Below are 12,652 nucleotides of genomic sequence, written 5' to 3'. Positions count from 1 at the left end.
TGTTCATTTTCTATTTTCTGTGAAGAGCCCTTCATGCCTCTTGCAGGATCTTTTGGGTTATTTCATTTCAAAAACAGGTTTTCCTTGTAAAGCAGCAAAGAAGCAACACACAAGAAAACATAAAAAAGACTGTGGTGGGTCTGTGAGTCGGGGGTTGCTTCAGTTCACTGTATCAAAGGCTACGTAACTTCAAATATAACTAAGCTCTACTCATAACTTAGGCGAAGCCCTCAATGTTCAGTCCCTGATATGGAAAGTATGGCCATTATTATCCTCAGGGAGACGATAAGAGGTTCAGCATGAGGTAAAATAATAAGCAGCGCTTCATTCAGGTTAAGGGAACTTGAGGACTGAATTCATAGTTCAGTTCCTTTTTATGATTGATCCTCAGATTACTTCCTGAGAAGGCTGTGTTCACTGGTTTGAACATGAAATATTGAAAGATGAGCTGTTACAAAAGAGAGGAAGCATGAGGGGGTGGAATGGGAAACACATCGAACCAGAAAAACATCCCAAAGCTAAAAGGAAGCAGCAGAAGAAAGAAACTCCTTGTGGCTACAAAACAGACATTTCCATTTCCCTGTGTTCTTTCCTCACATACTGTACCTTCCTACAGAAGCTCGAGAAGAGGACCTGACTGTACTCGTCTTTGTTCTTCAGCTCCTTGGAAATTCGGATGAAGCTGGCGCTGGTCTGAGGGCAGTCTCGGGCCTGCAGAAATGAAAGACCAGTATTATTTCAGGAGGTCGGTTGAGGCGACGATCTTCAGTACAGATGGAATAGGAATGCACTTCGCTGTTAGTCACAAAACTCCAGGTGACCTCTCCCAGCCTCTTTTAAGCCTTTTTATCGCTTTAATTCCATAAGCAGCAGATCAAAGCTCAAGGCCCCTGGCTGCTGTTACCAGACACGGAGCCTGACGTGCCGTTTCAGAGGGACCAAAGCTGATGAGAAATACATTTGGTGGCAAATCTAACACTCTGTTATAGTCTTCCTCCTATAAAGTGCAGCTATCACGGTCATTTTTTAAACATTTCTCCTACAATCTATTTTACATGCTTTAATATATACAGTACACGGTTTAAAGCTGTGGTTCCCAGACTGTGTGCACTGAAGAAATCCAGGTGTGACCATCGTACATTCATTTTGCAGTAAATAACTGCAGACAAACTATATAAATAAATTCAGTCTCTGTATCAGTACTTTCTGCACACTCGTTTCCCTTAAAAAATCTCTTCTATCAAAGTGAACCTCAGTCTGTTTGAGGAGTATTATGACAGCATGACACATCAAAGGCTCTGACTGACAGCAGGGAGAATACAAAGGGGAAAACAGCTCACTTTCTTGTGTGAATCAAACCACAACTAACTACCAGTCCAGCCTATTCGCCAACTAAAGAAAAGAGAAAAAAAATCAGTAGGGAGCATAGAGGAAAGTTGAACTGCCTAATGGCTTCATTTGCCTGGAGATGTCAACGTCCCTTAATCTGAATGTGTGCTAACATGACGCCAAGAAAGCCTAAAGAGCCACTTGGAAACCAAATATCCCCTCTGAGAGAAACTAGGCCTACTTCAAAAGAGCACCGGATGCCAACCAAGAGGCTCCATGACTGCCTGTTGATTGGTGTGAAGGTGTTTCATAAGGTGATGGAGGCAAGGTGACACTTCTCTCTGTTGTCTGATGCTGTAATCAAAACATGTCAGAAGACAGAGGATATATTTTTCACAGGGATGCATACTGGTTTACTCTTATATTATGGCTTATCGTTTGGTGTTATTTGGAAACGGTAAGTATCCAAAAAACCTCTTAGTTTTTAAACTTGTACCAGCTTCTCTGGTTCCAGAGGTAAATCTGAGTGCTACTGAGTGAACTGATATGCTAGTGTGATTCCAAATTACTACCAACAGCTAAGATTCAACATCTCTGACTATATATAAAAGATGAATGTAGCCACCATTTTTGCTGAATGGGAAAATCACTGTCTAAATATGTTCATTTAAGTAATATGAAACGGGGCAGGTTCAGGCACTTTTTCCAGGTCTTAGTGTTGATTACCTGAAAATTTTCCTTTGTTGAAGCTTAAGACTGGACATGAACCCCCTGAACTCGGTGAACTTACAATCACAGTAAGGATTCAGCCTGACTGAATGCCACGATGCATGCACTAATCTACAGGTCACTGTGGAATTAAATGCAATCACATGAACTTAGATCCCTGAAGGAGGCCAGCAAGTCAGGGGCCAGCTGACAAACTAGCAAAGGGAATGTCTCAGGACTCTGCGGCAGTCACGCTCACGCTCCCCGAAGGCATCTTTAAAGTCAGAAAACAACCTCATATTAGCTGGTAAATGAAGCAACTGTAGTATTCATCAATAAAGGGCTGTGTTCACATGAACAGCCCTCTTTTGGTCACAGCCCAAGGCACATCACATGCACAGTATACATTCACAACAAAAGATGATCCTATACACAGCTGATTGTTCAAGTCTTTTTTCATTACTGTGATGAATTTGTGTGAAAATTTCCTGCCAGTGGGCTGCAAAATATCCAGCTGAACTAACTAAATGGGAGTCATGTGAAATGACAACTGCTTAAGAAATTCTTCCGTTTTGAAAGTTAAAGAGGCAGAAAAAACAAGCGGAAAACTATAAAACTACAAAATGCTTTAATGTTTTTATTAGTTCAGCAGTGTTTGAGAATCTATGTCACTATTTTAACATTGATATGTTAAAATATATATAAAGAAACAAGTTTTGTTTTTTTTTAAATTTTGAAATCATGTTCTGCCTTTCCAGGGAAGCCACTGAGACTTATTTCTACTGTTTTTTGGGTTTGTTTGTTTTTTAAATCTGGAGTGGAAAGTGTAAAAACGGCAGAAAAGTCAACTCCAGCTTTTCAATAAAATGCATTGCAATATCATTTCAGGTGATTTCAAAAGTAGTTCTGCTTTTCTAGCTGAGATTTAGGTGTGCTGTCTGAATCACAATAATCGCAGACATAATGGCTGGTTTCTTAGTTTTAGTTTTGCCATCTAGTTTATTTGGTGGTTATAGTTTGCTTTTATTCACTGTTTCAGTTTATTCTGCCTCGCGTGTGTTTCTCGTGTCTTAAGTATAAATCTGTGTTAGGTGTTCTCATGTTCAAGAGCTAGTTTGTCTTGTGTGCTTATTATTCAGTTTTGCCTCCCATAATTGTGTTTCACTGATTGCTTGCACCCAGGTATTCTCCACAGCTGTACTCACTTCTTCTAAGTAGCCTGTGTGTACAACAACCCTCAGGTTTAATGTGTTTTGTTGGTGTTTTCTCTCTGAAAATGTTGCCAATACATTTTTATTTTGCTCACATGTTTTCCTTTCTTGCAGATATAGTTCCCTGTTGGATTTTCTTTGTTTTTCTTTGTACTATGCTGTCAGACAAAAGGTCATCAAATGCACATACAAGCTTCCATTTTGTCTGTGTGTCACAGTGACGTCACAGAAAGGTGGATGACAAAATCTGGATGAGCCCTACTCCAGATTTCTGGTGGTCTACAAGTGAAAGTTATTTACTTTTGCTTTGTTATCTGTAAAACTTAATGCACATATAAGAGTGGCATTATTTTTCTAATGACATCTCAAACATGTGACTTTTTTTAATGAATCACTGATATATATATATATATATATATATATATATATATATATATATATATATATATATAATGTACTTCTTTACACTTAAAGAAAGTTGTTTTATTATTGTTTTGCTCACTAGCTATTTGCCAAACTGTATTGAAACTATGAAAAGTGTGATGTAAACTGGAAACAGAGACTGTTCATCTTCAGACAGTAAATGGTGAGACTGCAGAAAAGTCAGCATCTTTTAAGCAAACTTTAGGAGCACCAATCTCCTAGTGACCTATCCATCCATCTTTGCTGATCACACATCCCAGCATCTATTCACCAAAAAGTGTGGCGTGCATGTATGTGTGTGTGCGTGTGTTGCCTCATCTTTGCATATTAAGGTGGATACTCACAAATTTGTGAAAGATTTCATATCTCAAGTGTCCAATTTTCTTGCTTAAATAAAGGTAAAATAAATCAAGTGTCTTCCAGAGGTCAAAATAAATCCCAAAACAAATAATTTTACAACCTATTCGAACACGATGTGCTGAGAAACAACAAAGGTACCCAGGATTTATCTTGTTACTACTGTGATTCTTACATTTGCCAGGTAGTCCCTCTCCCAGGCTCGGCTGACTCCCCAGTCTTTTCTCTCTCCGCTCAGAGCCGTCATAGCTGCCACTTTGGCCCGAACTTCCAGCATGTCAGACGGCGGGATGTTTTTCACGATCTGCCTCGCCCACCACCTGACACCGAGGGATGAGAACAAGACAGCATGCCATGAGGGTGGATATTACTTCAAAGGCCCAAAGAAAGAAAAGTTGGAGGAACAGCTTTAAGTTAGAGTCAGATAAAGGATAAAAATCAGTGATCCAAAACTCACTCAATCACACAGCCAAACACTGACTCGACTTATTCTGCAGCTACTGAGAATTTAGTGACCTTAAGAGATGAGTTGATTTCAACACATGTGCTTAAATGTACAGGATGGTACAGGATGCCATCCTGTACCTCCTACACAGAGCCCACTCACACCTGGATGGGGGAAAAGGCACGGTCAGGATCCTGTTTCTTGACTTTTCCAGTGCCTTTAATACCATCCGGCCCTGTATGCTTCAAGAAAAACTGAACAGGATGGAGGTGGACCCCTGCCTGGTGGCTTGGATCTCCGACTACCTCACCGACAGACCACAGTACGTCAGGCTGAAGGACATCACGTCTGACACTGTGGTCAGCAGCACAGGAGCACCACAGGGAACTGTGCTGTCCCCTCTTCTCTTCACCCTGTACACCTCTGACTTCTGCTACAACTCTGAATTATGCCACATTCAGAAGTTTGCAGACGACACAGCCATCATGGGGTGTATCTGGGATGATCAGGAAGAGGAGTACAGAAGTCTGGTGAGGAACTTTGTCGCATGGAGTCACACAAACCACCTGCAACTCAACACCTCAAAGACTAAGGAACTGGTTGTGGACTTCGGGAGGTCTAGAGCAGGTCCACTGCCGGTTCAGATAGAGGGGGAGGAGGTGGAGGTGGTCAACAAGTACAAGTACCTCGGGCTGTGGGTGGACAATAAACTGGACTGGTCATGCAACACAGAGCACCTGTATAAAAAAGCCCAAAGCCGACTGTACTTCCTCAGGAGGCTGAGGTCTTTTAACATCTGCAGGAAGCTCCTGAGGATGTTTTACCAGTCGGTGGTTGCTGGAGTACTTTTCTATGCTGTGGTGTGCTGGGGGAGCAGCACAGCAAAGAAGGACTCATCCAGGCTGGAGAAACTGATCAGGAGGGCTAGCTCTGTGGTCGGCATGAAGCTGGACACTCTGGTGACAGTGGCAGAGAAAAGGACATTAAAGAAACTGATGGACATTATGGACAATGCCAGACATCCTCTGCACACGGCCATTAACAACCAGAAGAGTCTGTTCAGTGACAGGTTGCTTCTCCCAAAGACAAGAACTAACAGACTTAAAAACTCCTTTGTCCCACACGCCATCAGACTGTTTAACTCCTCTCTGGAGGGGAGAGGGAGGGGAAACAGGAGGACAAAGGAGGGGGGAACAACTAAGCTGTAGTGCCTCTTCACCTCACTGTGCAATACCTTTTGTGCAATACTTTTGTAAATAGTCAACGGTGCAATAGACTCAATACTTGAAATGTGCAATTCACTTGTATTTTATTTTTTATTCCTATTTATTCTATTTATCCCCTTCGTATATTTTATTTATATTGTCTCTGTATTTATATATATATGTGTGTGTGTGTGTGTGTGTGTGTGTGTGTGTGTGTGTGTGTATATATATATATATATATATATATATATGTGTGTGTGTATATATATATATATATATATATATATATATATATATATATATATATATATACACACACACACACATATATATATATATATATATATATATATATATATATATATATATATATATATATATATATATATATATATATATATATGTGTGTGTGTATATATATATATATTCTGTAACTCTGTAACTTCTGTCGGTGCTGTGCTTTTTTGGAAATCGAATTTCCCAGAGGAACCCACCCGAGGGATTAATATCTAATCTAATCTAATCTAATCTAAAAAAGAAACCAGATTTTTGCACACTTTACAAAATGAAGATGAAAGAGATGGAGGAAGAAAGCAGGCAGGGTAGAGAAGAGGTGGAGAGAGTGGTGGGGGAGACGAAGTGAGGATAAAGAGGTAAGGATGAAGAAGAAGGAGTAAGACTTTAACCCTAATGGATAGAATTAGGATTAGGTTAGGGTTTGGCACTTAGTTCAGATAGTTAAACCTAGGGTTAAGAGGCTTGAATATGTATAACTCTATGTGCAGTCGGGCGGGCAGCAGTCACTTTATGGGAAACACTGCTAACAGAGAATAAATTCCAGCTAAAATATTGAACCACTTATCCAAACAACTTCAAACTTGGGGCTGTTCTTCCTCAAACCCCAGAAAAGATCCACCAAGTCTGAAGTGGATCAAAAGAACGGCAAAGAACAGACAGATGAATCACTCTCGCATCTGTGAATTCAGGCTTTAGCCAGCAGCCACTTCGCTTAGCTTAACAAAAAGGCTGTAAACAAGTAGAAGGGCTGTTTCTCAATATCTTTAAACGTTAATACTTTACTAACCTCTAAAACTAATCCACTAATTCGAAAGTTACATCTCTTTTGTTTCATCTGTAATAAAGTCTCTAAAGTGTTTCACATCTAAGCAGCAACCTCTGGGGATGAACAATGAAGCCAACATGAAAATCCCCAAAGCGGCGTTTCCTAAAACTGCCACTTCAGCTTGGCTCCAAAATCAAGTCAATCCCCAGAGACAACGATTTGATAACACCCAAGTTTAAAACTGTGTGACTGTGCATCATGTTGGTAGGGTTCCCATGGATGCAGTAAGGATGGACACTGCTTCTTTTGGCTGAGCTTTTATTAAATATATAATGACACAGCATAATATGTCAGTCTATGTAATGTAAAATATCCTTAGTATTTCACAGACCACACAGAGTTGCATATTTTTATGTGCTCTGACCTGCGATGCAGCATGACTGTGATGCTGTGAAACTGCGACAGTGCTGCAGGCGGCGTCGGCCACTCCAAGCTCTTCCCATAGTCGGCCATAGTTCGCACATTAGCAAACCTCCGCTCCACCTCCCAGAAGTGTGCCTTGACCTTGTAGCGCTTATAGCAGCCCATGATGGCATAGATGGCCCTCATCCGCCGGCACCTTGCACGAGCTAGAGTCCCGCGCCACACCTGTGGGTCAGGTTAAAAAAAACAACAACAAAGGGGCGTGTGAAAGAGACAAAACAAGAGAAAAATTATTGCCTCTGCATCCCACAGCACTTAAGACAAACTTTTCCTCCAGTTAGAGTTCCAGATTTCTCTGCAGTTATAAAGTAGGTCAGAGGAAAGAGAAAAGAGAAGGGTATTTCATTGAGCAAGCGAAGTAATTGACTTTAATGCAGCTGCGCTCTGGATCGCATTAATTATCCCAATTATTGTTACAGGAAATTAGGATTCAAGCTGGCAGATGAATTTCAGTCAAACATAACCAAGAGCCACATATTCATGAGCCTGAGACAAACTGCAGTTTCTATTCTGATACCTTGAAGCCTGGTGGAAAAAACACTGCATGTTATTAACTTCAACACACCATCTGAACTGTTCCTGATGCTGAATTAGATGTCAAACTATCACATCAATGGATCTTTAAAATTAAACATTAAACCAGCTGTGAAGCATGGTGACACTTGCATGCCTCACCTTTTGCAGGAAAGTCACCAGGATGGGGATGAGGTGGTTTCTCTCCTGCTCCAGTGTGAAGAGAGACCGCGGCGTTCTCACAAACAGCTTTGTTTGGCCGTACGCAACGTCGTCCTGGAAACCGTGCTGGATGACGATGGCCTCCACAGCTTCCCTGTCTGACGCCATCAGGTGGTTTGGCCAGGTGTACTCGCACGTCATTTTATACCTGAACAACATTCAGCAAGAATCAGAGACGATGATCACATAAGTGTTTGCAGTCTGACCTCAAACTTGGGTAGAGACAGTTGATGTCAGTGAACATCACTAACTCTGCTACCTGAGAACGTGAGTTTCCAAGCAGTTTCCAAGTGTCAGATTGAGGGATCAATATCAGAAGCATAACCGAGAGAATTTTCATCGTCACTGTGATTTTGACATTTGCACATTTTTGTGCACCATGAACTCTCAACGAGGGTCAGACTTTATCCAGATGCCTTCTGTGATATCCAGAGGCATCGGAGGGCAGATATCTTAATTTATGGTATTAGAGTCAAGTGTAGCTTTGATTAAAATTGGAGAAAACATTGTGACCACACCAAAATAACATTCTGACATTGTCCATGTTTTTCTTCCTTTCATTGGCTCTCATTAAAAAATTTTAAAATCTGTATTTAATTACTTACATGGCCATGCTTCTGCCACATCTGCTGAGACCTTATTCTAATGTAGCACTTTCCTGCTCCCAGACAATTTTGTAACTTTAACTTTGACATTTGCTATCGTGCCATTGTGCACCTGCTGACAGGCCGTTAAAGAAAAACTCAGGAGTTTATGAGTAACACAATCACACTTGAGCTTTCCAATCTCCAGATCGGGCTCACTGCTACTTCCTCCTCTTCCCAAAAATCCAAAAATGGAATTCAACTTGAAGGTTTGCTATTTTGAAACTGTGGAGGAGATTCAGCAGATGGTCAGAACAGGACTTTAATCCTAAAATAGCTAGGGTGCTTGCAGTGGTGCAGAATTACACAAGAAGACAACCCTGAAGGGAAAGCAACCACAGTATAAATGCTGAACATAGTCTGACAACTGAAGCCATAAACTTTTTCTTTTTAATTACCAGCAGGGGGCGATCCCTCTAGCTCCCAAAAAAAACTTCCAGTCCTGTGGAAGTCTGCCCTCCACTTTCTTGTGATGGGACCTCTAAACACTGTCCTGATGGCTAATGACTCATTTTCTAGTTTCAGGTCATACTAATTAAATTATGGTCATTATAATGACTTGTCCAACACGTAGCGACTTCAAAAAATACAAAACATATCATGCACGAACCAGGCTGGTAATGTTGGTAATGTGTTTTTTCTTTTAGCCAACTTTTTGACACACCTTAAATGTTAACTTTAGGTCTTTTTAGTCGTGTTAGGTTTTGTTAAAACAGGCACCAATTGTCAAATAGTCTAAATCTCTTGAGTAGTATTATTTACATAAATGTGTGCCATCTTTTTAAGGTTTCAGATCAAAGTACATTTTGGGTAAGAAAAGTTACTTTTTTTTACTTTTTACTCATGGTGTTACACTCCGCTGCTGAAGAGACCACTTCACTAGACCGTAATCACGTTGTCTTACCTCTGCAGGAAGCGAGCATAGAGCTGCCTGTAGGCAAAGCCCGCCCTGCGTACCCTCACGTTCTCCAGCAGGCCAAGGTAGGCCACCTGGTGCTGGCAGCGGGCGTCATCAAACAACACCGGTGACTTCATTTCGTTGGGCTTTATACATCGCACATAGTATGGCTCCTGCAAAATAGAACAAGTTGTTCAGCTGGCATGGTGTGAGCTTTCTTTGGCTGTATTTCAACAAGCCTGTTTGCATTTTCAATAAAGTGTTACATCACTGGTGACACAGCAACACTGCATTTAGACTGATACTCTGAATGTATTTTTTCATAACACTCTTGTTTTATCACCTGCACAAACTTGAACAGGTCTTTGATTTTTCTCAGTGTTCGCGTCACCGCTGCGGTCATCACTGTGCGAGTAAATAAACTGAACTCAGCTTGTAAACTGTCAATGAGCTGCACCACAGCCATGCTGCAAAACTGGCAAACTGAGTTCAGTGACCTTAATCAGACTTGCAGAATGTTTCAACAAACGCCACAGTGAGCAGCTGAGCCTCACAACAGCCCAGCCCCGCGCAGCTACTCGCTAGCAGCACGCCGAGCTGCACTTTAGATGAAGCAGGGTCATGGCTGGATGCCTGAACCTTGACAGTTATAGCGGGGATGCACTACATCCTGTCAAAGAACTGGCTGTTGTGTTTTCACTGATTTAACCGCTCTGTCCATTAAAGACAAATAAGGCGAAGCACTTTCTGACACCAAACACTGATCCCTGTGCAGGCTTTGCCTGGAGTTTCGACTCAGCTCGGCAGCAGTTTGAGAAAATGTCAGAAAATGAAGGCTGAGAGGAAATGAAGTGGGAAGCCTGAGCACAGGTGCTTCAGTACTGCTGCTGAAGAAAACTGTCTGCTCTTTCAACGTGACCTACAGCAAAAAAAACCCTTCAGGCATGGGAGTTTACTTTCATTTCACCTCAGCCACATCATGACGAGATGCTACAGCAGCCCGGAAGCAGGCCATCCAAAAATAACAGCAAGAAATGTCAGACTTCAGTCAGTGAGATGAGGCCAGGCGAGGTGAGGTGCATACTTTATGTACCACCTCCATCTCCTTCTCCTCCTCAGCACCCTCTAAACGCCACAAAAAGACAGATAGGATCAGGACAACTTAGAAACACTGCTACTCCCTGACACCACAAGGAACAGACTGCGATGTATACATGTAAATGCTACACCTCTTCTTCCTCTTCCGATGTTTATTATGCACTATCCAAAGGAGACATCACACAAACACATTGGGAGTCTCAGAATAGTCTGTGAGTCATGCAGACTTACAGGGACCAGAACCGCCTATAACTGGTGCAGAGCATCAGTACAGACAGCAGAGTAAACTGGGGAGATGATCTACGCTGGCACTAAACACAAACTCTGACACAGAAATATAAACAAATCTGTAGGTTTCCAGAGTAATTGATTTGACTTCAATTCATGTTCTACAAAATCAAAGCACAGAAGCAAAACCAAAATAAATGCTCCACTGGACTCAATCTTTCATATGTTTTTTGCTAGATTAAAATCTGTAACCTATATAAACAAATGTGTTATGTGTTTATGAAAACAGCATATAAAAAACACAAACCATAGAATTATAGGCTGACTGTAAAGCTAATCAGACAGTCATTCCACAAAGCTAAATCAGGAAGTAGCTAAATCCAATCATGATGGAAGAAAGAAGTCTACTAAAATCCTCTAAAGCTAACAAGCTTAGAGCAACTGTGTAATAGGGTAACTACCTAGACAGTAATGCTAAATAATGAAAGAAAGGCATATGAAATTTTACCTGATAAGACTGGCATGTAGCTTAGCTAAAGCTAAAATGATTGATTCAAATATATCCTTTCTTACTTTTAATTAAATTATATCTTAGTAACTTATCTAATGATTTGAGGAAAAGGCATTTTGCCTATTTCTAAAGTTAGCAAGCTTATAGAAACTCGGTAACTGGGTAGAAACTAGGTAGCTAAGCTAAATAAAGCAAGAAAAGGCTAATTAAATGCAAGCTTGTGATTAGCTACCTACATTAGCTTTAGCTGAAGCTAAACTAAACTGAACAATATTACGAGAATCATTTTTATGCTATCTTTTTTAGTGAGATTTTATTTTGGTAATTTAACCAAGGTTTGAGCCAAAAACTAAATTTCTCACTAACTCACTAATTGGGTATCTATGGAAGCCCGTTTCCGCCACTAAAAAAAAAAAAAAGGATCCATAACTCAAAATTTCGAGTTATTTTCTCAAAATTTCGAGTTATTGTCTCGAAATTTCGACATATTAACTCAAAATTTTGAGAAAAGCAACTCGAAATTTCGAGTTAGCGCTGCCAATCAGTAATCTACGTGAATGACGTCATTTCCATGTTACCCGGAAGCTGAAGCCCTCAGCTACAAATGCTACAGCTAAGCTACCGGTATTACATCCAGTCGTGAATGCACAGATTGCTGAGTGTTTTCAGCCTGGCTTCACAAATGATGAAATCCCTGTGTTATTAGCTGAATCACATGGTGTTACTATCAGCAAACATACTTTAATTTGTTGGGATCCGTTTTTGAGTGCGCGGTCCTGCGCCATATGCTTCCGTGTAACAAGAAAGCGACCTCATTCACGTATATTTTTGATTGGCAGAGCTAACTCGAAATTTCGAGAAAATAACTCGAAATTTCGAGTTATGGATACTAGCTTTTTTTTTTTTTTTTAGTGGCGGAAACGGGCTTCCATAGTTATCTAACTACACAGCTAAGCTAAATAAAATGAGATATGCAGCTGGTGATATGACCACTTTGTTTTAGTTAAAGCTAAATCTAAACTGAACAAATCCCCCTTAACTGGTTTGTGCCTTTTAATAAAGTGACATTTTGGTAGTTCTAATAATTGAGAAAAAACTCATCTAAAGCTAACAAGACTACATTAATAAGTAGATGGCTGCACTATAAAAAAGAGAACTATTTGAAATATCATCTGGTGAGACATCCACCTACAGTATATGTGTTCAAAAGTACTGGGTCACCTACACATTAAACCTACAAGAGCTGGCCATGGAAACTATACCATGAAGCTCCCAGTGCACAGTTTTTGTGCTGATGTTAATGCCAGAGGAGGT

General features: G+C 40.7%; 1 protein-coding gene across 1 annotated transcript in view; it reads right to left on the bottom strand.

Annotated features, from left to right (window-relative positions):
• Nucleotides 1-12,652, bottom strand: part of myo1g (myosin IG) — a 65,985-nt gene that overhangs the window by 30,755 nt on the left and 22,578 nt on the right. The window contains exons 15-19 of the mRNA XM_085396123.1: nucleotides 9,508-9,674; nucleotides 7,900-8,107; nucleotides 7,166-7,389; nucleotides 4,204-4,348; nucleotides 607-711 (exon numbers count right to left, since the gene is read on the bottom strand). Of these exons, the coding sequence (XP_085252249.1) occupies nucleotides 607-711; nucleotides 4,204-4,348; nucleotides 7,166-7,389; nucleotides 7,900-8,107; nucleotides 9,508-9,674 (849 nt within the window). The remainder of the gene's footprint in view (nucleotides 1-606; nucleotides 712-4,203; nucleotides 4,349-7,165; nucleotides 7,390-7,899; nucleotides 8,108-9,507; nucleotides 9,675-12,652) is intronic.

The sequence above is a fragment of the Rhamphochromis longiceps genome, linkage group LG22 (genome assembly GCF_057381845.1).
Source record: "Rhamphochromis longiceps isolate RC_006_pf linkage group LG22, R_longiceps_female_GT1.1, whole genome shotgun sequence".
Classification (NCBI taxonomy): Eukaryota; Metazoa; Chordata; class Actinopteri; order Cichliformes; family Cichlidae; genus Rhamphochromis; species Rhamphochromis longiceps.
This window is presented reverse-complemented; position numbering and strand designations above follow the sequence as displayed.